Below are 26,579 nucleotides of genomic sequence, written 5' to 3'. Positions count from 1 at the left end.
GGGTCCAGCTCGTGGGTCAACCAGCTGTCACGTCCTCTTGGTGACCTCCTCCGACACCCCACCCTTCATGACCAGCTGTTACAGTCTCACCTGTCCCCCTCTTCCACAATCATCTCTGAGCGGTCAACAAGGGGTGTCACTAGCGTGGAGGTGGCTCGTTGGGGCGGCTGTCTGGTTGCACTGGAGGCAGATGCCACAGCAGCCATAGAGGCACATGCAAGAGAAAACACAGATCAAGATAATTATTCTCAGAATAAGTAACAATTTTTTCCACCGAGAGTCCCATGATCTAAATCATTGATTTATTAAAAGCCCCTGGGCTGGGGTTGGATCACTCAGAGCAACCACTTGTGTCCTCATGTGAGTTACTAAAGATGATCCATTAGCTGACTCATCGGGTGCGAACACACAACATCCTGTGCCCCCTTGCAAGGCAGCAATAACGTCCAAGGCCATCCTCTTTTGTAGGGTGGCTTTTCTCACTAGACACAGTTCAAGGTTTAGTAAGGTCAGGCTTTGCCTGCTGTCACCGAAGCCTTGCTGGGGAAACTTAGTAAGGGCTTCTATGTGTGCTATGATGTCTTCCAGGCTAATGGAGGGGACAAAGATGGAGGCCAAATGATCGTACCAGGGGAAAACAGAATGTGCCCATCTGGACTTGAGGAGAGAGAGGTTGGCAGTTCTTGTTACTGTGGGTGGATTCTTCCCTGGGCTCAGGAAAACCCAGGGTGCAGCAGCCCAACCACATGGCCAAGGATATGAGCCACACAACCATTGAGTCCCGTTCAGGGCCACCCAATAAGTATCTGGGGGGTGTGACCAGTCAGTGCCAAACCAGTCGCTATCCTTTCATGTGACAGAATGACCACACAGTTCCAGCGATATCCATCCCATGTCCCAGGGTACACTTGGGTTGATTCTCTCTAGAGTGATTTTTCTGTTCCCAACATAGAGTTGCCCAGGTGCTCAAACGTCCACAACCCTGGGTGCCCCACATGAACCCATCCCAAATCTGAGTGCAGCCACCCATGGCTCTGATGGTGGTATTTTTAGGACCCTTCCTGCCAGCAGTTTGATGGGCTGTCTCTGCAGCTTGATTGACAGAAAAAGAATACTCTTACCCAGTGCTATTGATCATGGGTGCCGCAGGCCAGGATCATATTGGTGATATCAGATGAATTAAGAGTTCTAGTCCTACAAATGTTATATGATATCACTTATATACGGAATCTAAAAAAAAAAAATTCAAGTGAATTTATTTACAAAATAGAAACAGACTCACAGACAAAGAAAACAAACTTATGGTTACCAAAGGGGAAAGAGGAGGGGGAGGGATAAATTAGGATTTTGGGATTAACAGATACACACCACTATAAGTAAAATAGAAAAACAACAAGGATTTACTGTGTAGCTCAGGGAACTATATTCAATGTCTTGTAATAACCTATAATGGAAAAGAATCTGAAAAAAAATATATATATATAACTGAATCACTTTGCTGTACACCTGAAACTAACACAATATTGTAAATCAACAATACTTCAAGAAAAAGAGAAAACGAGTACTAGTCCTAGCTTGTTTTTCCTTAATGTACTTCTTTAGGGCCTTCCAATCCCCTCCCTGGAGTGGTGATACCCGCCATGCTTGTCCTGACGAGCTGAGAGGGGCAGCTGCCCACATACCTAATAGGTGGACTGATTCCTTTGCCGGGCATCAAGTGGGCCCACTGTAGAAAGGCATCTCCATCAGGGGCCCATCCGTGACCGGACACCACAGGAGCAGAAGTCTAAGGTCAAAAAGACAGATACGTAGTAGGAACTTGTATGGGGAGGTCTTCCCCTTCTATGTGAACTACACGTGTGGCCTGACCCTTGGATGTTAATGTGGCTGCAGCTTTAGGAACCTGACCTGGTCGTGCTTCTGGGGAGGCAGACTGTCAGGCGTGAGGACATGGACTGGGGGTGGGATATGCCGGACCAGGACCCCACCTTCTCCCCTCCTTCAGTGGTGCATTTTCCATTCCAGGTAGAGTGCATTTCCCCTGGTCCGGCTTACGGCAGGACAGTGGGATTCAGTGGAGAAGTAATCTACCCACCCCAGTGGGACATCCCATCGCAAATTCCAGTAGATAACGCCTTTCCAGGCGTGATGGGGCTTGGTGTTCTCAGCAGCACAGCATGTTGATTCATGGCGATGTCTGTCTCTCATGACTTGCATACCTTTAAGGCATTGGGTGTCTCGGCAGGGGGTCCCCAGTCTGGCAAATGGGGCAACAGGCCCTACTGGTTGTCATGCAAACGTATTAAAGGCTGGGACAGTACTTTAGTCCACTCGGCCAAGGTGGTTTTACCTGTTAGTAATTGAATCTGCTGCTTTAATATTTCATTCTTCCTTTCTACCAACGCTGCTGCCTGCGGCTTATAGGGGAGAGGGAACCTCCATTCAATGTCATGTTCCTTCGCCCAGTCTTGCATTTCACGACCGTTGAAATGTGACCCCCATCACTGTCTACACGATGAGGGTACCTGGCCATGGTACTCACCTTCTCGGATCCCCTAACTGAAGCCTGGTTTGTGCGGCAACAGGTGAAAGCTTGAGTCAGACCAGATTCAGTGTCCACACAAACCAAGCCATGTTTAGAGCCCTCGCTCAGAGGGAGCCGGCCAATATACTCGATTTGCCAATCCCTCCCCAGTTGGAAACTGCAGTGGATGGCCCCAGACTCCTTTGGCGGTTGCCCTGGTTGTTGTTTAGAACATACAGGACATGCTGTTACTGCATTAGCCAAGTTACTGTATTTCAAGGGCAATGCAGCATCCTTGGCAATGTACCGTCCCACTCGGGCACTATACGTGAAGGGTTCATTGTTAGGGTGCGTATCCAGGCTACGGCATCAGCTTCCTCGTTGCCAAGGGTGTTGGCGCCCCCTGAGCCGGGACATGGAGGACAGTGAGGACTGACTCAGGCTCTTGCAGGTAAACCCAAATGTCTTTCCACATATCCTGACCCCACAAGTGCTTATTTATGGTCATCCGCCCCTCAGCTTCCCATTTTCTAAGCTGTAAAGTTAATCCCTTTAGAACAGCCCAACTGTAAGTGCAAAGCCTTAACGGCCAGAGCTCATGACTGACCACCAGGCAAACCTCTCTGAGTTCAGCCCGCTGGTAGCTGTGGTTCATTCCCGTTTCCCTCCAGATGGTGTCAGTGTTGGGCTGAACAGTGACTGCGGTCCCTGTAGACGGGTCACCCCAGCCAGACCCATCTGTATACCAGCCATCAGCAGGTGTCTCCCCCACTCCCTCCCTACAGGCCACAGGGGCAAGATTAGGGGCAGGAGAATTGGGGGGACAGGGTGTCCCTCTGCTGCAGACGGGCGAGCCCTTTTGTCAACGTGAGAGTTAGCGCCGTGGCAGAGGTGGGTTGGTGTCACGTGTTGTCAACCTGCCCCTCGAGAGGAAGGGAGATTCTTACCATGATTGCCGTTCCTTCGTGAGAGACTCCACTTGGACGAGCACCGTGTGCACCTGCTAGGAGCTGGTGCTATATGCAGGTTTATTGGGTTTCTACACCCTTCTAGAACTGGGACCAAAATCCTAGGGGTACTCCCTCCTGTTGTCTCTGAGGCTGTGCCAGAGTCATACCTCCCAGAGTCACAGACGTATCTAAGTCCAATGGTAGTCCTTCTTGGGGGATGCCTAGAGTTTTAATGGGCTTCACTAGCGTCTTGCTTTCTCAAAGGCGGCTTGTTGCTCTGATCCCCTGTACCACACGCGCCCTTCCTTTATCCGGCAGTACAAGGGACGGAGGCACTGTGCAGGTGAGGAATGCAAGTCCTCCAAACCCCAAATCCTACAGACACTGGTGCTTCCTCCCCATGGATAGGCTTGCACCTCACCCATCACAGCTTCTGGGACAGTGTGCCCCTTACCCCAACAAAGGAGTCCCCCAGACTTTACGGCAGTGCCTGGGCCTTGAATTTTCTGTGGGATCACCACCCATCCTCTCCCTCACACATGTTCCAGCGAAGTCTGCAGAGTGTCCTGAGCAGAGGCAAGTCTTCCTATGTTAATATTCTATCACCAGTGTAATGGGCCCGTTTTACTAACGTGGGGAAGGAGAACAGGAACAGGTCTCGGGCTACCATCCCGTGACATACGGCAGGGCTGTGCAGGTGGCCTTGGGGAGCACTTGAAAGGTTCACTGTTGCCCCTCCCGCGTGAAGGCAAATTGATCTGGAGACTCAGTGGCCAGGGGTCTACTGGACCTCTTGCGTGAAGGCCTTTTATATGCCTTTATGTACTCTGTGGGTTCCTGTTATTGCAGCCAAAAGCAATCTTCTGTGGAAACATTAACCTCACTGCTGGTTCTGTAAGCTTCTTGGAAATTATGTGACTTGCACATGCTTTTGTTATCAAAGCAACTTTGATTTATGCCACTGGAGTTTTTCTGTGATAAAATTAATTGATTTTAGATAGGAAAGTGATATGTTGCAGTCATTCTAAGAAGCCTCTGTTGCTTTATGTGAGAGGTCATTATACTTTGTTTGAAAATGACACAAAAGCTTTGATAGTTTCATGGTACGATTTGACAGAGTTTCATAATGGACAACAGCCTAGGAACAAACGGATACCTGACCCACTAAAATCCAATTTTCAGATGGTATATTTTCTGGATAGATTTTTAATTTTTTGGCTCATAAGCACTCATCCCAGCATTCATGCATCTCTATACTCAATGTGCACTAGAAACTCGTTCAGTACTGATTTTGATGACATTATTCTAAGTTGCAGCAATTATGTTTTATTGATTTAATCACAACTTTTATGCTTCAGTGAATAATTTTTGAGCCATTGATCCTCTTTTTTTGATTTGGAGATATAATACAATTAGATAGCAATCCTGAAAAAATGCAAATATAATGAAGGGAAGCAATAAAGCATGAAGGAAAATTATGTAAAAATAGCACGCATTGCCTGCATGTTAGACAAGAGCCCCCTGCAGTTCTTGGAGTCCAGGGACAAGCTTTAGGAACACAATTATTAAGGGTATAACAGGATTTCTGTGAAGGTCACCAGGTTCAAATGTGTGAGATGTGTGGGTTTAAAACTTTCTTGGTTTTTTTTTTTCCCTCTAAAACATAGCACTTAGGAGACCATTGGAGACCACCAGAGGTTCGTGGAACACCTTTTGAGAAAATAATACTCTAAAGCTCAATCTTCAGAAAGTCTAAATGGAGCCCAGCTTGAGGCAATTTCATCATCATTGGTCCTTCTGAGTTCCCAAAGCTTCCAAATCCTAACGGGTTTTGGACCCTGTGATGGATGGGGGAGATAGTTTGGGGACAGAAGGGGATACAGTTGACCGTGTCACCTCAAGTCCCATGGTTAACTGCCTCCCCTTCTGCTTTTCTAACTAAAGCATCCACGTGGCCCAGGCACCCCGGTTGTGGAAGCAGTGGGTTCTCTCCAGGGCAGGGAACGGGCTGCTGTGTGTTGACTCCCAGGTCGGCACCAGGCACTACTTTGAGCGTTATGCTGAGACGGGTGTCATAATAATAAGAATGACCTTATTGGGGGCAGCACATCTCTGCTAGAGGACTTCAAAGTGCTCTCCAATCTCCAATCACTAACCACACGCAGACAATGTTCCATTCAATACATCCCAGGGTTTGTAAGGAACATCTGCGTACTGGTTCACAAGCTGAAGAGTTCAGAAGTTACACTGCGAGTGATGGGAAGCCACTGAAGATGGATGCGGACGAGAGCCTGGTTCAGAACTGTATTTTAGGAAGACCTTCGGTGGTTAGTGGACGAAGGGACACTGGAGCCTGAGGCTATTGTCCATCTATTTCTAGGTAGAAATTCCAAGTCAAGTCCTCAGGAGAGGCGTGTCAGGGATCCTGTCCTGGGATTTCCAGTTGGAGCCTTGACAAGACTAATGGCCCTTCCCAGGCTAGGTACTTTGTGCAAACACACTGCATCCTCCCAAAGAGAGAAAGCAGCCTGATGTCAGTCTCCCTCTGGTGGAATGTTCTTCCTCATCAGGCCTGACTTGGGTGAAAGTAAGAAGGCCAGGGAACCTCTCAGGGGAGAGCAGGTCCAAAGGAGAGCAGGAGGTAGTTTCTTACTGGGAAACTTGGGGGTCTCCTGTCCCATTTTCTGGAGATGTCTGTCCATTTGCTCCCTCCATCATTTCCTTGTACTGACGTTTGAAGAAGCCAACCTGTTGGGGAGGAAGGAGAAGAAAATCAGGAAGTCCAGTGGGAGAGAGGAAACGAGATGAGGAGGAGGGGGAGCAATGACCATTTCTGGAACCCCCCTATGTTCCAGCACTGCTCTAGGAGCTTTATCTAAATTGTGTCATCTAGACTTTGCCACAGTTCTGTGAGCTGGGTAGAACCACCTTCAGAATGAGAAACCGAGACCGAGCATGGACCAAGCACATGCCAATGGTCAAGGAAAGAATCAGTGGTGGTGTCAACATCAAATCCAAGCTGCGCTCTCATGTTCTAATTTGATTTTAAGGGAAGCGGGTAAAGAGGTGGAGAAGAGTGAAAAAGAAATGGAGACAGATTAGAGGAGGCTTGAGAATCAGATAGAAGGACATGGGGTCAACCGAGGTTGACTGGTTATGTCACAGGTGGGAAGGGATCTCTCACATGCAGTGACTTAGGAAGAATGTGTGCCTGACTCCATGGTGTGTCTTTCTTACACTGTAGAAAGTGTGGGACCCAATGTTGGTGGTGTCAGGAGTGGGATGAAAACACTCACCTTGTACAGTATGGCTGTGATGAGAGCCAGCAGCAGCAGTCCTCCCACAGAGCTGCCCACAATAATGGGGGTGGGGTTATAGACCTCATACTTCTCCAGCACCAGCTCCGTCTGGAGTGGAGATGACCCCATCAGAAAGTATCAGGCCTCTTGCTATCCCAGACTCCTCCCAGGTCCCCTTTAACTCCCTCCCCTTCTTCATCAGGCTCTGCTCCAAGAGGTGAGATACAGAAGCACTCATGGGCTAAGGGACAATTGTCCTGCCCAGGGACCTCCATCCTTCCTCCCTCCAGACTTGCAAGCCCCCCACTCAGCATCACAGATCTAGCATCAGGAGCTCTCTGACCAGCCTGGTCACTGCCTTACCACACGGTCACTACCTGGGCTCTCAAAAACGCCTCCTGTCCTGGAAGCTGGGAATACACGGATCTGTTGAACGTGACCTCAGCCACACTCACAACTAACACCTTCTTCTGCAGTGTCTGCAAAAGCGAAGGGGAAGGCTGGGAACTAGCTCTGGGGAGGGCTCGGGGTTAGAGAAACGCCCTGGCTCGAGGTGGGCTCACACACATCAGGCCCCACCTGAGTCTGGGAGGGGACACACCTGGTTGACCCAGCCGAAGCTGAGGTTGCCCTTCAGGATGAAGTCAAGTTCCTCCTGGACGCCGAAGGAGGGGATGTCACAGTGGAACCTCAGGCAGTCAGCAACGGAGCAGTCCTGGGGAAGAGCAGTGGCATCAGGCCGGAGAAAGGTGGGTTTGAAGGTAAAAGACAGCATTCAACCGTCTGATTTGAGGGGAGCGGCCACATCTGAGCTCAAGCAGGCTGTTCAGCAGACACCCCCCTAATGTAACACGCATTCCTGAATTAAATGCCTCTGAAGTGTGGCTTCCAGTGGGGGACAGCCCAGGGCCCTCTCACCAGGACAGGCTTCTTCTGAAAGTGGGTCAGGAAGTTGGACTCTGTGGGTACTGTCCTCTCTGAAGGACACTGAATGGATGGGTTCTAGGAAAAGGCACAGGGAGGAAGCATGTGATGGGGTCACCAGGGATTCATGAGGACCAAGGAATCCAGGGAGAGGGCATCAGTGGAGGAGCCATACGGTCGTTGAGTACCTGAGGGTGGAGGACCTCCATATCCTGAACCTTCACCCCGTTCAGCCCCACGGGCACTGAGAAGTCAATGCCGACAGGCAGGTCCCTCTGTCCCAAGTTGTTCACCTGCACGGAGGACAGTGAGGGCGAAGAGCATGCCGAGCCTCACATCCCTCCCGAATCTCTGGCTCCTGGGCCCCCGCCCCAGCCCACGCTCCTGAGTCACCGGCACGTGCCTGGTATCTGTGCTGAGTCGCGCTGCTTTCCGCCTGCTCGGAGGCCGAGAAGTTGAGGTACTTGGTGGATTGTTCATGGCTGAGGGGAGAGGAGGCGTGGGCGGATGGGCAGTCCCGTTAGGGCCTCCTAAGGAGGCTCTGGCTGGGAGCATGACAGGACAGGTTGTCAGAGGCCCCTGGGCTGGTCTGCAATGAGGTCTGTGGCTGATCTGGGGTAACGGGAGGGTTTAGGGAGCAGGGCTGGGCTTCAAGCTGGGTGCAAGGTTCTTGCAGAGGCTGCCCACAGAGGAGACCGCGAGGCAGCTGGGCTGGGGCTGCGGTGACAGGGACTGAGAGCTCTGACCCGGGGGGAGTGGGACCCAGGGCCTGTCTTCTCTGCGCCTGGGTTTTCCTTCCAGGCCCTCATGGACACGGAGGATGCCGGATGGGCAGGTAAGACAAAACAAAGGTTGAGGGAGACTCAGGCAGATGCTGTTGACAAATGTCTCTGGACCTGCCCCTTCTGGTCTCCCAGAGGCCTTCCCTGGGGCCCTTTTCTTTCCTTCTTTTTTTTTTTTTGCTTGTGGGAATCTTATTTCCCCGACCAGGGATCGAGCCCGCACCCTCGACAATGAAAGTGCAGTGTCCTAACCACTGGACCGTCGGGGAATTCACTCCTCAGCCCTCCTAGGCCTGAGGTTTGGAGGTGAGGGTGGGCCCAACACAGACTCTTCCCTGGGTGGCGGTGTAACAACACCTTGAGGTTGCCTAGGCCCCTCTGGAGACCCAGTGGCCAGCCTGGCCCCTCGCTGGGCGGCTGCTCTCACTTCTGCCCCACCCCCCTGCCCCACTCTACTCTTTGCATGCCTGCCCTTTACCTGTACCATTCAAATTCTAACCCCCACTCCGACTCCAAAGTCTCATCCTTCCTCTGTGAGGGGCTCAAACACCCCAGCCTTGTCCTGGGGGCCCCTCGGAGTGCCCCGACCCACAGAATCACAACTGTAGAATACAAGTGTAGAGTCGCACACACCTAGGCGTGGCATGTCCTGCTTGTGGGTCCCCTGCAAGCAGGTGTGATAACCCCGGTGCTCACACCAGCAAGCAAGCTCCGAGCTGGCAGCTGCCTGGGCTGCTGAGAGCCCCCAGTGTGCAGGTGTGAAGGAGAGGGTGAAACCCCGGGCAGAAGGAGGTAATCCAAGGAGGCCCGTGGGCAGAACTAGCAGAGGAAGGTACCCAGGCGAAGCCATGTGGGCCTGTTTCACACCACGAGTGTGTGGCTCTCACAAAGGCAGGCCTTATATCTGGTGTTGATTACACATAAGAGGGGCTCAATAAAGCTCTGCCGAATGACAAATGAATTTATGGAAAGTAACCACAGCACTGTGTCTGGAACACAGTAGATGCTAGGAAGGTATCTGTTGAAGGAAGGTATCCGCTCAAGCTCTTGGCTTGACTCCTTAGTATCAAACACCGTGCGTAGCCCTCCTTGGGCAGCATTTAAGCCCTTTTCCTTTCATCCAGCTTTTCCCTGATCCCCAGTCTCTGCAGCCAGCAGGTCATTTCCCCCTGTCCTTCCCAAAGGAGACTGGGAAAAAGGGGACAGGTGGTTCTAAAAGCCCTGCAGAGTGTAAATCTGTTCCTTGTGGTGAGGAATTGTCCTGCCCAGATGCCAAGGCTTAAGCGCAGTGCCATGGACACTTCAACGTTTAGCTGAAGCCTCCCCTGACAGGAGCCCCTAGCGTCCCCTCGCCCCCTTGAAAACTCAGGCAGCCTCAGGAGACAGAACCACAGGGAGGCCCCTGATGAGATTCTTCCTTGAATCAGGATCACCTCGTTCCCCAATAAGGCTGTAAGAGCCTTGAAAACAGGGTCACATCTCGTGTGTCTCAGAGAACCCCGGACAATCTTGAGGCTTTTAAGAAAGGCTTCTGAGGACTGTAGCCTCTGTTAAATGTAGGATGTAATGATAATAATACCACAATTACTATTATCATCAGTAACCCACAGTGAGCACTCGATGACTGATTAGTAAGTGCTGCTAGCAGTGTCGTCTACCGATTGAGAGGGTGGTGATAAAACTTAAATATCACAGATGTTCAGCTGCCGCAGAGAGTGAGAATTCCCCGAGCCCCACAGAGTGATGGAGGAGGAGCCCTTTGAGGTCATGGTGTGGCACCTGCTGATCACGGTGTAGACAGCGTACTTCACCGGGAGCTCCAGCCGGAAGGTGGTCTTGCTCATCTTGGGGCTGTTATTCTCACTGGCAAAAGAGGAGGATCCCAGCTGGCAAGTTCCCCAGAAGAGGAGGCTGAGCGGGAGGGAGCACTGCCCAGGGCCTGGCCCAGCTCACCTGCTCACATTGGCTTCAAGAAGCAGCCGGTCTCCCAGCATGGCCGTGGGGGAGACGTCAAAGGTGGCCCTGAAGGTGATCTGAGGAAGAGGTGGGAATGGGGTGGGGGGGAGGTCACCGAGGAGTAGGACGTGGGGGGCAGGGGAGTAGGGGGGGCAGGAGCAAGGCTCACCTGGGCGCCCTCACGGAAGATTAGGTGGTTGATGCTACAGCTGGTGCTGAGGGTGCCCTGGCTCCCGGTGGGGGCACTGTCACAGGTCAGGCGCAGGGCACGTGACTGCAGCTGGTTCTAAGGAAGCACAGATGAACCAAGGCCGGTGAGCATTTGTTAGTGTTCCAACGAGACTCCATAAAGTACTGACAGTTTCCTGGAATCTACCTTAAGGTTATGTTTCTTACAAAAAATCTTTAAACACTATCTGGTCAAACTTCTTCCTAATGTAGAAATCCCAGATTTATTAGCATTTCTTCCTTTTTTAAAATATCTTTATTGGAGTATAATTGCTTTTCTTCCTTTTTATTTATGGTTCTTTTTAAAAGGTTGTACTATGAAAATTTCAAATATACTCAAAAGCGGAGAGACTAGGTAAATCTACCCCATGGCCCCATCACGCAGCTTAAATTACCAACATCTTTCTACTCTTGTTTTATTCAGCTGTTCTCCATTCTTTTTTTTTTTCCTGATTAATTTAAAGCACATTCCTAACATCACATACTTTCATCTTGAAAGACTTCAGTGTGTATCACCAACAAACAAGGGTATTTTTTAACATAAGACAAGACTCAACAAATCATACTCAACAAAAGCTGATCCCTAAGATCAGCTAATATCCAGGTCATGTTCTGTCTTCCTAGATGGTCTCCAAAAATGTTACATTACAGTTCATTTTTAAATGCAATATCCAACAAAGGTCCACACATGGCATCTCGTTGATGTGTCTAGGAGTAAGTCCAGTGATAGGGTGTTCACCCCTCACACAGCTGGAGTCTGCCATTCCTAGTGTATTTCTTCATGCATTGATCAAAATATACTCCCATTGGGAAGACTAGCTTAAGAGAGACATGGGAGACCAACCAAACATTATGTGCAGACCTAGTTAGGATGTTGGTTCAAATAAACCAGTTAAAAAATATTTTTAAGACAGTTAAGGAAATTTGATTATGGTCTAAATACCAAGGAAACATTCATTTCATTAGGTGTGATAATGACTGCAGGGTCACGTAAGATGTCCCTACTGTCCATAACAGTGACATAGGAAGGTGTGTGATGACAGGATGTCTGGGATTGGTTTTAAAATATTTGAGTAGGGCTTCCCTGGTGGCGCAGTGGTTGAGACTCCGCCTGCCGATGCAGGGGACGCGGGTTCGTGCCCCGGTCCGGGAAGATCCCACATGCCGCGGAGCGGCTGGGCCCGTGAGCCATGGCCGCTGAGCCTGTGCGTCCGGAGACTGCGCTGCGCAATGGGAGAGGCCACAACAGTGAGAGGCCCGTGTAACACACACACAAACACACACACACAAAAAAAAAAAAAAAAAAGAAAAAAAAATTTGAGTAAAGGGGGGGAAAAAAAAAACAGGTGACATAAATCTGGTGAAACGTTGATCATTGTTGAATCTGGGTGATAATTTTGGGGGAGGTTTGTTGAACTACTCTCTTCTTTTGTAAATGTTTAACATAATTTTTCATAATAAAATTTTTGTTAAAAATCTGTTTCTCTTTGACTCCCTGTGGTCCTAGTTCTGTCCTCTAGAACAGGGATTGCCATATGACAGCCCAGCACCAACTTTTTTTTTTTTTTTTTTTTTTTGCGGTACGCGGGCCTCTCACTGTTGTGGCCTCTCCCATTGCGGAGCACAGGCTCCGGATGCGCAGGCCTAGCGGCCATGGCTCACGGGCTTAGTTGCTCCGCGGCATGTGGGATCTTCCCGGACCAGGGCACGAACCCGTGTCTCCTGCATTGGCAGGCGGATTCTCAACCACTGCGCCACCAGGGAAGCCCCCAACTTTTATAAATAAAGTTTTATTGGCACACAGCCATGCTCATTCATACACATATTGTCAATGGCTGCTTTCACCTTACATCAGCAGAGTTGAGATGTGAAGACACTCTGTGGCCCACAAAGGTGAAATATTTACTATCTAGCCCTTTATAGATAAAGTATGCCAAGCTCTGATCTAGAGTAACCAATAAATTCAACTCTTTCTTCTACAGAGCAGTATTTTATTTTATTTTACTTACTTTTTAATTTAATTTAATTTTATTTTATTTTATATTTTCCACGCTGCACAGCTTGAGGGATCTTAGTTCCCCAACCAGGGATTGAACCCAGGCCACGGCAGTGAGAGCACCGAGTCCAAACCACTGGACCACCAGGGAATTCCCCAGAACAGTGTTTTAAAGTATTTGAAAGCTGAATCATCAAAACATCTACAAACAATAAATGTTGCAGAGGGTGTGGAGAAAAGGGAACCCTCTTGTGCTGCTGGTGGGAATGTAAATTGATACAGCCACTATGGAGAACAGTATGGAGGTGCCTTAAAAACAAAAAATAGAACTACCATATGATCTAGCAATCCCACTCCTGGGCATATACCCTGAGTAAACCATAATTCAAAAAGAGTCATGTACCACAATGTTCATTGCAGCACTATTTACAATAGCCAGGACATGGAAGCAACCTAAGTGTCCATCGACAGATGAATGGATAAAGAAGATGTGGCACATATATACAATGGAATATTAGCCATAAAACGAACAAAATTGAGTTATTTGCAGTGAGGTGGATGGACATAGAGTCTGTCATACAGAGTGAAGTAAGTCAGAAAGAGAAAAACAAACACTGTAAGCTAACACATATATATGGAATCTAAAAAACAAAAAATGGTCATGAAGAACCTAGAGGCAGGACAGGAATAAAGATGCAGATGTAGAGAATGGACTTGAGGACACAGGGAGGGGGAAGGGTAAGCTGGGATGAAGTGAGAGAGGGTCATGGACTTATATATGTTACAAATTTTAAAATAGATAGTTAGTGGGAAGCAGCTGCATATCACAGGGAGATCAGCTTGGTGCTTTGTGACCACCTAGAGGGGTGGGAAAGGGAGGGTGAGAGGGAGACGCAAGAGGGAGGAGATATGGGGATACATGTATATGTATAACTGAATCACTTTGTTATAAAGCAGAAACTAACACACCATTGTAAAGCAATTGTACTCCAATGAAGATGTTAAAAAAATAAAATAAAGTATTTGAAGGTCAAGATATGTTTTCCTTTAAAAGAGGAATATTGATACGATGTGGAATACAAAGAAATGTAAGGCAGGGTCCTTGCTCTCCTCACATTAGCAGCCTCCTGGGAACTCATTCCTGACTGTCATTCTTAAAATGCAAGCCCAGGGTTGAACACAGAATGAGCCAATGCATGCCCCAGCCAACACAACCACATCCATCCAACCACGATCAGCCCAGCCCTCTTGGCTTACAAGAGGCTGTTAAACAATGGAAGCCCTGCCTGAGCCTTGAACCCAACACAGGAGTCTCTGCTGATGCCCCACCGTCAGCCTTTCCTTCCCCAGAGAGGACAATACCTGGCCCCCTGCCACACGTCGATAAGATAGCCCCGGCGGGTAGAAGAAGGTGATTGTGGTTCCATAGGAGTCCTCGCCATCATTCCACACTCTCACTTCCAAGTTCAGCTCTAGGTTACTCCCCACAATCAGGGTCTTCAAGCTGGGTGTTGGAGTAGAGGGGAGGAGGTGATTCTGTGACTGAGGCTGGAAACGGTGTGGGGATGAAACACAGAGTGGGAAAGCAGGGGAGAGATGGGGACAGGATGTCTGGGTCCAGAGCACTGGGTAGAGATGTTAGGGAGAGCCAGGGGCGGGAGTTCCGGGTTCCAGGAAGGGGGCTGGGGGACCAGGGGAAGTCTGAGGGGCTGGACGCTCACCCTGAGACCCCGAAGGAGATGCCGAGGTCGTCCTGGCAGACGTGATCGGCACCACAGTTCTTCTCAAAGGGGAGCTGAGAGTGAAGGGAAAGCAGGGGTTTTCCCCAAGATCTGGAGTCCACACCCTCCACCCTCTCTGGAAGAGCCCAGCACCAGAACTCACAGAGGTCATGAAGTATCTCTGGGCATCCACTGCCAGCATAGGCTGGAGGTTTCCAAAGCCAGAGACAGGCTTGCCCACTAGGGAGAAGTTGAGACGCAAGATGATGGGGGTCACCGAGTCCTCCACACAGGCCTGGCAAACGGACATTGGAGGGACCAGTTGGCTAAGAAACGCACCGTCGCAGCCACTAGCTGGGTCCCGTCTCCTCATCCGTAAAATGGAGTAACAGTGGTACCTACCCACCCCCCATAAATGCTCATCCATAGGAGTCTGCGTGCAGAGCCTCTGCTGTGGTTGTCCTTGGTCTTGAACATCCTTCCTGCAGCCTCCCACAGGCTCACGCACTCTACTCAGGGTCTCCCCAAACTGCTCCCAGTGACGCCCCTACACTCTCTCTGTCCTCTCCCCAGCTTTATCTCTCTTCATAGCCTTCATCACTACCTGACATCTCTTATTTAGGAATCTCATCACTTTTGATCTTCCCCCAGAGCTCCCCCTGGGAATGACTGTTTTGTCCACTGCGGGGTCCCTGGTGACAAGGACAGGGCCTGTCTCAGAGGAGGAGTTGGATAAAAGGATCCCATCCCCATCGCCCCATGGCTCTCTGAAGCAGCCGTACTCGTTTTCCTGAAATCCAGCCATGTAGCCTCTGGCAGATGCAGCCAACCTCATCCATCCATTCACTCACTCACTCCACCAACATGTGTCAAGTACCTCAAGTACCTCCTGCATTCCGTGTGCCATGCTGGGGCGGAGCGAGGACCAGAACACACGCGTTCTTTCCCTGCCCAGCCCCCTGCCAGCCTCAGAACTGCCTCTATTCCCAGGACTCTGAGGGCCCCTCACCGGCAGGAGCAACCTCACAGGCTCGCAGTGCTGTGTCAGCCCCAGGTGTCGAACGCGAGTCAGATTCCGAGTCCTTGTCTCCTCGAAGACAGCACGAGGACTCAGGCGGCCAGGGTCAAGGGTTAGGTCAAAGGTCACAACGCTTTGGACGTTAGCTGTAGGGGAAAGCGGGGGATAGAAAAGGCTGAGAGAGTGAGGAACTTCCCAGCTGGGCAAGGGGCGAGGTAGGAGACAGGAGTCCTCGGCTTGCAGACTCCCAGGATCAGGGCATCCTGGGTCAGAGGGGAAATAACTCACCCAGCCGGTTCTTGGGACTTTGAGAAACACGAAGGCAGACAATGGCCTCACCCAGAGACTGGGCAAAGGCCAGCTGCTGGTGGCACTCATACACAGACTTGGTGATCTCTGGAGGTGTGATGTGGATGTTTGCCCACACCCTAAGCACAGGTCTGGTCCTGCAGGCAGAACACTGAGCTGAGGACAGGCCCTTGGTCCTGGGAGGACAACCTGGGAGGGCAGGTAGGGAGGCTGGTGTCCTAGGCAGACCCAGGACCACCCGGGGAGTGTCTGGGGAAGGCTGTTCTCACCTGAGCAGCAGCGCGTGCCCCAAGGCCCCCACAGCCAAGTCCACCAGTCCATCCATGGTGAGGTCCTGACCCCCGCTCAGCGACTGCCCAAAATACTGGAGGCTGGGGGAGAACTGGGCACCTGTGATCCGCTGGCCAGAGAGGGAGAGGCAAGTCAGGTTGGGGGGTGATGGAAACAAGTTGGACAGAAGAACGAGAGGAGCAGGGAGCTGGGGGTATGGGAGACAGAACGAAGGGGTGAGCAGTAAAAAGATATCTCTAAGAAGTGCCCAAAGAGAGAGGTGGGGATGGGGAAATGGTGACTAGAGACAAGGGAAGATTTCTAGCACATAAATGAAGAAGTGGAGATGGAAAGACTGGCCTGATGACCTGAGTTGTTCACTCACTCAGCTAGTTAGTCTTGGGTTCTGATTTTGGCTCCTTCACTTATGAGCCATGGGACCTTAGGCCAGGAGTCAGTCTTTCTGTGCCTCAGTTTCCTCATCCCTCAGCTGGGATAATAACACCTCAGAGAATTAAATGAATTAATTCATGGAGTTCTTAGAACCACGAGTCAGTAACTTACTATTATGAGTATCAGGGCTCCAGCCCTACCCCCGACATTGCAGATGGTGCCAAGGCCATAGGGCCTTTAAGAGGCCAATTCCAGACTTGAAATCAGATGCTCTGACCTCATGCCCAAGACCCCTTTTTGCTCTCCGTAGCCACCCTGTCTCTTCAGAAGACAAGGTGGGACCCGGTCGGGATGGGGAGGGGCTGCACCCATATGCAGATTCTACGCTCCTGGACCACCTTCCCTGTGGCTCCCTCCCCTTTGATTTCCGTGGCTCCTGTAACGACCAGTCCCTTTAAGAATATGCCCTTTAAATCTCTGGGCACTGATGAGACTGGCAGACATTGAGAGTAGTAATAATAAAATGAAAGAGAAATTTACCGATTACCAAGGAAGAGGGGGTAGAAATAGTACAAACACAGCCAGACAGCCTTGTGTGCAGGAGAACTGATCTCACCACCATGTCATCCCCATGTCCCTCATTCTCCTCTACACCCCAGCCCCTGACAACCACTAATCTACTTTCTGTCTTTATAGATTTACCTATTCTGGACACTTCATGTAAATAGAATCATACAATATGTGGTCCTTTGGGTCTGGCTTCTTTCACTTAGCATAATGTTTTCAAGGTTCATCCATGTCGTAGCATGTGTCAGTGTTTCGTTCCTTTCATGGCTGAATAATATTCCATTGTATGGGTATACCACATTTTATTTACCTGTTCCATCAGTTGATGGGCATTTGGGTTATTTCCACCTTTTGGTTATTATAAATAATGCTAATATAAACAATCATGTGTAACTATTTTGGTGCGGTCATGTTTTTAATTCTCTTGGGTGGAACTGCCAGGTCACATAGTAACCCTGTGTTTAACCTTTTGAGGAGCTGTTTTCCAAAGTAGCTGCATCATTTCACATTCCCACCAGCAGTGGATGAGAGTGTCAGATATTCCACACCCTCACCAACACTTGTCATCTGTCTGTCTGATTCTAGCCATCTTAGTGGATGTGAAGTGGTTTTGATTTCCTGATGACTGGTAACTAATGGTGCTGAACATCTTTTCACGTGCGTATTCGTCCTTTGTATATCATCTTCGAGGAAAAGTCTTTTCAGATCCTTTCCTTATTTTTTAATTGGGGCTTCCTTAACTTTCGCCAGGGGAAGTAGCTCTCCCTTCTCAGGGAACCCTGCCCCCTTGGGTGAAAGGCTCCTACCTATGGGCATTTGGCAGGATTACTGACGGCAGGAGAGAGTAAAGTCATGGCATCCAGGGAGATGAAGAGGTGAGGGGACAGGCAGACTGAGGCCACCAGAACTAAGGTGACTGGCAAAGGGAGGCTCCAAGAGACGGAGCATTGGGTTAGAGTCAGGAGGGTGGAACCTCCCTCATCATCATTCCTGATCCACTATAAACCTTGGACAAGTCAAGGCACTTATCTTCTCCATGCCCCAGATTTCATCTCTAAAATGCGTTTGCTAATGTCTGGCCTATGTACAGTGCAAAACTGCTGGGGGACTAAAAGGCTTGGGTGGAGAACCCACTCAAGTATCAAGTCACCATGCAAAGCAGGGAATGTAACAATGTCTCCATTTCTCAAATTCCACAGATTTTGCTTGCTGTCTACTAGGTGCTCAGTGCTGGACAAAAAAATTAAGACAAGGGAAAAAAGAATTTTCCAGGAAGCAGTGTCAAAGACAGGGAAAAGCCTGGAGGAGGTTGCTGTGGCAACAGCGACAGTGACTCGGCCTCACCTGGCTGTGGGCGGGGCTGATGCCCAGGCCCGAGGTTCCGTGAAACAGGTAGACAGCACCCCGGTTCTCCTGCTCTCCCGGGGCCCCGATGGCCACGTCCGTCAGCCTGTCCCCGTTCACATCCCCCAGCACCGTCAGAGCTGCCCCAAAGCGGGCCCAGGGGTGGCCTTGCTCCCCTTGCAGGACGGCACCGCACTGCCACTTAGCCCTCTGCAGAACAAAAGCAGCCTCAGGTCCCACCCCACGCGACCCCTCCACACCCAGACCCCACCCAGCCCGGGTCTCACCAGCCACTCACCCCCCGGGGCAAGGGGCACACGGACACCTGGCCCCCCCGGCTCTGCTCATAGTAATGCGGGGCCCCGATGAGGACCAGGTCGGAGCTGCCATCTCTGTCCACGTCCACGGAGCTGAGGGAGGCCCCGAAGTAGGAGCCGATCTGGAGGGCAGAGCGTGGAGTCGTCCTGCTACCCCGCACCCGCTCTGCGCCGGGTCCCGCCTCTCCCCAGATACCGGCCCCTCCCTGCTGGGCCCCCGCACCCCCTTCATCTCCCTCTCTGCCCCTGGAGACCCTCCTCCACGCCCAACCTGGGTCCCTGTGACTTCCGCTTTCGGCCTCCATTGCCCGGACACCTGGGTGAAGATGACAGCCTTCCCGGTGTGCTGATGGCGGGGGGCCCCCAGGACCAGGCTGTGTACCCGCTTCCAAACGGCCAGCTCTGCGGAGTAACCTGAGGGGACCAGGCCTCGGCACAGAGGCTTCCACTCCCCACGCCCGCGCCCCGCCCTTCCCAGGCCGCCCGTCTCCCGCCCGGCCCTCCGGCCACAGCCTCGCCTCACCCAGGTAAGAGTCCCTCGTGTCCGCGCGCTCCTGAGACATGTTGATGAAGGCGGGGCTCCTATTTGGGGGGTACAGGAAGGCGCCTCCGGACCAGCTGAAGCTCCCCACAGCCCCCAGCACTGGTCCATCCTGGGAGGAAAGGATTCCAGGGCTGAGCGGGTGGGAAGAAGAAGAAGACAGCCTATTCCGAAGCAATGGCTGCCACTGACTCCGCCCACTCGCCTGCAGCTCACCCTTTGCCTTCCCGCCTCCTATCTCTGCCTCACCCGACATCAGTGGCCTGAAAGGGGCCCCACTCACAGGCGTGAACACAGCACTGAAGCCCTCCTGGGACATCTCCAGTTCAAAGGAACTGCTGCTTATGGTCTGCGTACCTGCGGAAAGGCATGACACCTAGGATCCATGGGGAAAGACAGGCTTTGCCAGGTTCAAGAAGGAGCTCAGCTTTAAGAGGATCTCATGTTGGAGACTAATACCCAAAGGGAAAGACTGGCCCATGGGGTCCAGGTTCTAGAAGGAAAAACATTTACGGGTGAGGGCTTCTGAAGTGAGTAGTTCCATCTCTGACTTACCCTCAATGGCAAAGATCTTGTCTTTCAGTTGGTTCTGAATGTCTCTCAAAGCATCAAAGTTCTCCACTTTAAATATATGTTCCTGGGAGGGCTCCGATGCGATGTCCTTTAACTCTTGCCAGGAAGATGCATATTGAAAAGCCAATCCCACCTGTGCCCAGCAAAGACCAATTCAGGGAAAATAATCATAGCTATCATATGCCTGCTGGATGCTGGGATCCTCCAATAACCCTGCAAGGTTAATATTATTACACCAGGGTACAGGCAAGAAAAATGAGGCCCAGACAGCCTCGTCAAGGAGCTGAGGGAAAGGATGAGGCTACCCCAGGCTGGAACAGAGCTTTCATCCTGAAGTAGAAGCTGAGAGAGCTGGGGTTTCTGTCCTTGGAAGGGAAGGTGGCTTAAGAGGACGAGAGGGGATGAAGCAGCGGGAGGGCACCGCCACATCCTACCCCAATTGCATAGCGGATGATGCCAGCAGCCTCAGCACTGGGAATGACATCCTTGTAATCCAGAGGGTCAAATTGTTTCTGCCCATCAGTGATGACGATGAGGATTTTGGAGGCATCTTTCCGGGCCCCATGCAAGGCACTGAACAGCTGTTCTCTGTCAGAGAAGATGAGGGTCCAGAGGCCGGTGAACAGAGCTGCTGCTTAGCCTCTGATGCCTTTGTGAGAACAGGGAGATGCCGCTTCCTCTGTGATGCCCCCGTCCCACCCAGAGGCCCCCGGCTTGGTAAGGAGACCACAGGCTGAACTCCGGTACCCATCTCTCCCTTCCTCTTGGAGACAGATGCGGCCTAAAGGAAGACCCAGATGCTTTGGGGGAAGACGTGGGAGGAATCAGGACTCACGTGACCTTCCTGATGGCTGAGGCCGTGTGCGTGTACCCATTCAGCTTCTGTACGGAGTTCAGCAGGCTTAGTGGGTTTGAGCTGTCTGCGAAAGCTTTGAAAGTGAAGTGCACCTTGAACTGGTCAGAGAACTGCACCAGGGAGAACTGGGAGAACGACACAGGGCTGGCGGCCGGGCCAAGGCACCAGAACCCTGGGGTTCCTCCCACAAGCTTCCCCTGGGGAGGGGAGGGCTAGGGGCAGCTGCACCCTTCCCTTCCCTCCCCTGAGAGCACACCTGGGAGCTGGGCCTCTGGAACTGGCTCATCATAGCCTTCACGAAGTTCAGCATTTTGGCAAAATTGGTGTAGGAGATGCTGCCTGAACCATCGATCAGGAAGACGATGTCCTGCTCCTGCCTTGGGCACTCTGGAGAAGGAGGTGGCACCAGTCCCCCAAGGGACACTCCCAAAGCCCAGGCCTCCTGGCCACGAGAACCCACCCTCCCAGGGGCTGCCCTAATTCCTGCTTAGAGCAGGGCCCTTTGGTGTCCTGAAGTCTCTAAAGAGGACATATCTGTGATTCAGCTGCTCACACCTGGTTGATAAAAAAGGAACAGTTCCTCCAATCCAGATGGTGAGAGGCTGGGGGCCCCTCCTTCTTCCTCGGCTGTCCGTGCCCCACCCCCTGACCCTACCCCACCTTCTCCCCCAACATGCCCACCATCCAGCACTAAAAGGACCTTGCTCCAGCCCCTGGCCCGGGTACACCCCAAGCTGGTCAGCACCAAACTGCACTTTTGTTAAATATTTTTAACGTCATCCCCGGCAACAGCAGCACACTGGTCCTGTGCTGTCCTCAGCTGCAGTCTGGACCCCACTCTCCTCGGAGTGAGTGAAGAATCTGTCCTCAGAAGCGGAAGCTCTCCTGGCCTGACTTGCTCAGGGAGATTCCTATCTAGCTCCCAGCTGCCCCCTTCTACCCCAAGGCTTCCCATCAGAGAGACGGGTGTCCTGATGGTAGCCCAGGCACCTGTGGATGAATCTAGAACCTAGGAGGCACTGGGAGGGGCACCCCATTCAGGGCCCCAGACGTCAGTCTCCCCAACGGCCTGAGTGTGAATGTGAAACCAGGGAGGGGCCTCGGCCTGCCCTGGATGGGGGGTCTGAAAAGCTCACTGTTCCACCTCTTCATACCCCTTCCGTGTCAGCACCAGGGAAGCCGGGTCCTGCGCCTCAACATGCACACACACACGTACATATACACACATACACATATATGCATACACTACACACACACACACATAACACAACACACACATATACATGTATACATACATCACACACTCACACACATACACATACATATACTCATACACACACATACATACACATATACTCATACACACATACACATACATACACATATACATATACTCATACACACACATACACATATATTCATACACATACATACACACATACACATATACTCATACACACACATACATACACGCTGCTCAGACTGCCTGCACCCACATCACCCTTTCCCAACCTGCTGCATGAACTAGTTGGCTATGCTGCAGGGTGCATTGTGTGAAAATAAATGCCCTTCACTCTAAAAATTCTTGCAGCTGGCATTAACTGAGCCCTCACCACATGCCAGGCACTGTGCTAAGCCCTAGCCGAGGATCATTGTATGTTACTCTCAGTGTTGGGTGTGATATTATCCCACAGGCAGATGAAGAAACTGAAGCTCAGAGAGGAAAAGGTCCTAGGAAAGGTCCTGCGGTGGGACAGTGATGGGGCAGCTGTAAAAGCAGCCGGTGACCCCTCCAGCCCATGTTTGGAATCACAATACCATCCAGTAAATTTTTTTTCTGGATCCCTCTTTTTTTATCCACTTTGCGGTGTCTCTGGCTCCACTGCAAACCAGAGTCAGATGTGTATAGGTACCTTGAAGGACTCAGTGGCCCCAAACACTCACCCTGCAGGGCAGCCGGGATTCTCTGGGCCTGCCAGGACGGGGAGACCAGCAGGAAGCAAAACCCGGTCAAGTGCATGTTCTCCCTGCAGGCATGGTGCACGGTGGGGCCACAGGCCTGTGGACAGAGGGGCTTGGTGGGAGGGGTTGCCCCTGCTTCTGTCCCACCCTCCCATTCCAGCACCTTCATCCTTCACGAGACCCCCAGCACCAGCAGCCCCAGGTCCCCACTCTTTCCCTCAGGATGCTCCCGTGACCCAGGGCAACTCACCAGCAGCCGAAAGGGGCTGGTGGTGGCCACCATGGACAGGCCCAGGGACATGTTCACAGCCTCTGGAGGCACTGAAGGTACAGATGTGTGCATGGTCACCCTCAGGACAGGGGAGGCAGGGAGCACCTCATCTCTGGGAGATTAGGGGGTCTGACAGGTGAAGGGGGCTCTCAGGTATTGATGGAGGTATGGGGGTGCAGGGGTGCGTTGGGAAGGGAGACTCTGAGTGGGTCAGGAAGCCTGTCTGAGGGTAAGGGTCTGCAGACAGAGCTGAAGCCAGGAAGTGGGTCTCCTGTGCTCTCCACAGTCCCCCAGAGCACGGGAGCCCGGACCTGGGTCTCAGCCGGGGGGCAGTGACTCACCCGGCAGGGGGATGGGTTCACACTTGCCCATGCTGTAGTCGCACTGGTAGAGGCCGCCCGTTTGATTGGCCGCCTTTATCGCCTGGGGGGCTCCAACCACCAGCCTGGGGGGAGAAAAGAACATGGCAGCTAAGAGTGTGGATGCCAGAGCCAGACTGCCACTTGACCAGTTTGTTTCCCCTCTCTGAGCCTCAGTTTCCTCATCTGTAAAGTGGAGATTAATAACAATTTAAATTCCTCATGGGAGAGATTTTTGTCTCTTTTATGCTCTGGTGTATGCCTGGCTCCTGAGACATTTAGTAATAGATGCTCAATAAACATTAGTTGAGTGATGGATTCCTACATCATAAGGTTGCTGTGAGGATGAAATCAGTGCCCACAAAAGGGTGCCTGGCACTTTGTAATTGCTTAATAAATAAATAAAGTTAGCTGGGGTCCTCGAGTTGGCAAAATGGCCCTTCTTTCAGTCCAACTCTTCATAGCCTTGGCGGGAATTGCCATGGCAGACAGAGGAGAGTTTGTGAATAAAGAGAGGGATGTGGGGAGGGGCAGGGGAGGACTGGATGAGAGCCAAAGGCCAGATACCACACCGTCCTCACCAGTTGGCATACTGGACCACGCTGTATCCAAACCCAGCACTGTCCACACGGAAGGTTGTTGGCTGCTCTATGTCCAAGTTGAAGCAGAAAGAAGAAGCCAGGGCTGGGGAGGAGGGTGAGGAGACACACTTTGGTGAAGGGCCTCCCTTCTGTTCCATCTCCCTGGCCCCCAGCCCCTCCCTCACTGTCCCCTCCAGTCGCAATGCCCCAGCATCTCCCGGTCTTCTGGACCCCCAGGCTCAGCCCTGCTTCTCTCCTTCAGATGGTGCAGAGACAGCTGTTCACCCACTGGTCTGCTAGCAAGTTTCAGTTCTTCATTTCCACAGAGCAACGCCCAAGCTCTAAAGACACTCCTTCCCCACCCCTCCCCCTGGGATCCTATGAGGAAGAATACAGGAAAACTTGGGGCCAAACGGATGCAGTGGACAGAGTATAAGATTGACTCGTGGGCTTCCCTGGTGGCGCAGTGGTTGAGAATCCGCCTGCCGATGCAGGGGACACGGGTTCGTGCCCCGGTCCGGGAAGATCCCACATGCCGCGGAGCGGTTGGGCCCGTGAGCCACGGCCGCTGAGCCTGCGCGTCCGGAGCCTGTGCTCCGCAACGGGAGAGGCCACAGCAGTGAGAGGCCCGCGTACCGCAAGAAAAAAAAAAAAAAGATTGACTCGTTCTGCCTACTTGAAAAACGTTTGGATTTTCCTGGCAACTGGCCTCTCTTCCAGAATCTCTTGAACCTCCCTAAAATTGGTTCAGTATCCTCTCAACCTCCACAAACTCCAGATCCCAAACCCGGTGTAACTCCAGATCCCTCCCCTAATGTCTGAGTCCAAAGCATGCACTCTCAGCTCTCTCCCTGCCTGGACCCCCATGCCCTCCTCCCCCTTCCTCGTGACTCTCAGCTTACCCATCAACAGGAGGAGGAAAATCCTGGTCCAGGTCATGACTGGAAGGTCAGACATGGGCATCGGAGCATCAGAGCCACCAGGGAAACAGCTGAACCAAGGTGCCAAGAAAGCAAGTGAACAGAGAGGGGCACAGGAGGCCAGAGGTAGGGAGGGAAGTTGTCAGCATGACTCAGAGGTGGAGGGAGGAGAATGCAACTAAAATAAGAAGAGAAAGAGGTCAGTCAGGCAGCCCACATGCTCTGAGTTCAGAGATGACATGACTTGCTTCTCTTTGTGTCCCCACCCTAGGCTCGGGTGGATGCAAATCTCCTGCCCTGCCCTCCCTCTCCAGTTTCCCTCATTGTACTGGCAAAAGTTTCCCCTTGACCTTGAAACTTCAGTTAACCTGGGGAGGGGAAGGGGTAGATGCCAAGGTGGGATCAGGGCCCTAAGAGAAACTCTGGTAGGAACCCTCCTTTTTGGACCTGGAAAGTTCTGGGCCCAGGAGTCAAGTGGCTGGACCCTAGGAGGGGGTACAGAGTGGGTATTTGCTCATTTGTTCATAACTTATTCAACAAGTCTAATTTGAGGCTGATTATGCAAGCCCTCTGTAAGCAGGAGAAAACACAAGCCACAAGGCCCCAGCCCTGTGGTCAGTGGAGAAGAAAAATATGTAAACAGCAAGACATTGCTGTGAGAGGAGAAGGTACCCATCGGTCACAAGGTATCTTACCCAGTTTGGAAGCATGTGGATTTCCAGGAAGGCTTCACTGAAGAGGTGACACTTGATCTGAGTCTTGAAGGCAACTGACTAGAGGGGAGCGTATATCAGAAGGGTTGGCCAACTGTGGAAGTGGCATGAGATAGGAGGGCCTCTTAGGAAATCAGTGGTAGAAACCAGACAGTGGGAGGTAGGAAGTGACAAGAGATGAGGTCAGTGGGGGAGGAGGGAAGGGGAAGCAGGCCCCAGGCCCAGAAAGCCCCCTTAAGGCCTGTTGATTTTATCTCGAGGACAGAGGGAAGCATAGAAGCTAATTATGAAGACTGAGATCTTCAATTTTATGTTTCAGAAAGCTAGAAAGAGGGGCTGTGTAGGGCACAGTTTCCTTGGGAGCTAGCTGGAGACAGATCATTCAGGAGGGAGGTGATGGGGGCCTGTGGATGAACTGAAGGCTGACTTGTCCCTAAGGCGTGAAGTCGTGATGGTCCCTGAGCTGGAGGAGGGACGGGGGTGGGCTAGGGCAACTTTGGTGTTAAGGAAACCAAAACATGGTGTTTAAGAGTTTGGACTCATAAAAAAGAATGAAATAATGTCATCTGCAGCAACATGGATGGACCTGAAATAAGTCAGAGAAAAACAATTATATGATATCACTTATATGTGGAATCTAAAAAAATGGTACAAATGAACTTATTCACAAAACAGAAATAGAGTCACAGACATAAAAAACAAACTAATGGTTGCCATGGGGGAAAGGGGGGTGGGGAGGGATAAATTCGGAGATTGGGATTGACATATACACACTATATATATAAAATAGATAACTAATAAGGACCTATTGTATAGTACAGAGAACTCTTCTCAATACTCTGTAATGACCTATGCTGGAAAAGAATTTTAAAGAGTGGATATATGTATATGTATAACTGATTCACTTTTCTGTACAGAAACTAACACAACATTGTAAATCACCTATACTCCACTAAAAATTTTTAAAAATAATAAAAATAAATTTAATTTAATTTTTTTTAAAAGTGTTTGTGCTCTTTTTTTTTTCTACTTACGTATATTTTTATTTTTGACTTTTTGTTTTGAAAAGATTTCAAATTTTTAGAAAAGGTGCAAGAATAGTACAATAAATTCCATCATCCTTCAAGATGATTCACCAATTTTTAGCATTTTACAATCACTTATAACTTTATGCTAATAAACTTATAAATCTTATGAATTCAAAT

At 51.0% G+C, this 26,579-nt stretch overlaps 2 protein-coding genes across 4 annotated transcripts in view; both read right to left on the bottom strand.

Annotated features, from left to right (window-relative positions):
• Positions 1-206, bottom strand: part of LOC131741621 (integrin alpha-D-like) — a 33,227-nt gene extending 33,021 nt beyond the window's left edge. Inside the window, 1 exon segment of the mRNA XM_067013708.1 lies at positions 91-206. Within this exon segment, the coding sequence (XP_066869809.1) occupies positions 91-206 (116 nt within the window).
• A 4,439-nt stretch (positions 207-4,645) lies between these two features.
• On the bottom strand, positions 4,646-25,472 carry ITGAX (integrin subunit alpha X). Of its 3 annotated transcripts, none has more exons than XM_059036636.2 (31): positions 25,357-25,472; positions 24,644-24,839; positions 23,742-23,844; positions 23,143-23,246; positions 22,781-22,851; positions 22,513-22,627; positions 20,825-20,955; positions 20,548-20,693; positions 20,147-20,300; positions 19,695-19,845; positions 19,423-19,496; positions 19,122-19,251; positions 18,870-19,012; positions 18,580-18,720; positions 18,282-18,491; positions 15,977-16,107; positions 15,687-15,844; positions 15,390-15,544; positions 14,544-14,675; positions 14,381-14,454; positions 14,022-14,163; positions 10,605-10,721; positions 10,433-10,512; positions 10,259-10,342; positions 8,101-8,179; positions 7,886-7,990; positions 7,692-7,775; positions 7,375-7,488; positions 7,151-7,252; positions 6,771-6,881; positions 4,646-6,222 (listed from the first exon to the last, which is right to left on the bottom strand). In XM_059036636.2, the coding sequence occupies exons 2-31, from the start codon at positions 24,702-24,704 to the stop codon at positions 6,124-6,126; spliced, it is 3,501 nt and encodes a 1,166-aa protein (XP_058892619.1). In that variant the 5' UTR covers positions 24,705-24,839; positions 25,357-25,472; the 3' UTR covers positions 4,646-6,123. The 3 variants fall into 3 exon arrangements, with proteins under 3 accessions (XP_058892619.1, XP_066868855.1, XP_066868854.1); XM_067012753.1 differs by having other exon boundaries at positions 4,652-6,222; positions 6,771-6,822; positions 25,357-25,430; XM_067012754.1 differs by lacking the exon at positions 23,742-23,844 and having other exon boundaries at positions 25,357-25,430.
• Positions 25,473-26,579: the final 1,107 nt, after the last annotated feature.

This window comes from Kogia breviceps, chromosome 14 (genome assembly GCF_026419965.1).
Source record: "Kogia breviceps isolate mKogBre1 chromosome 14, mKogBre1 haplotype 1, whole genome shotgun sequence".
Lineage (NCBI taxonomy): Eukaryota > Metazoa > Chordata > Mammalia > Artiodactyla > Physeteridae > Kogia > Kogia breviceps.
Note: the sequence above shows the minus strand (reverse complement) of the source record. Positions and strands in the feature narration are given on the sequence as shown.

Excerpts from the sequence above, each read along its gene's own strand:
- ITGAX (XM_059036636.2), bottom strand. The coding sequence starts at position 24,704 with ATGCCCATGTCTGACCTTCCAGTCATGACCTGGACCAGGATTTTCCTC. Across the intron at positions 19,013-19,121 it reads CACGAGGGACTCTTACCTGG|GTTACTCCGCAGAGCTGGCC; the intron begins GTGAGGCGAGGC and ends TGGTCCCCTCAG. Across the intron at positions 6,223-6,770 it reads TCACAGCCATACTGTACAAG|GTTGGCTTCTTCAAACGTCA; the intron begins GTGAGTGTTTTC and ends CCTCCCCAACAG.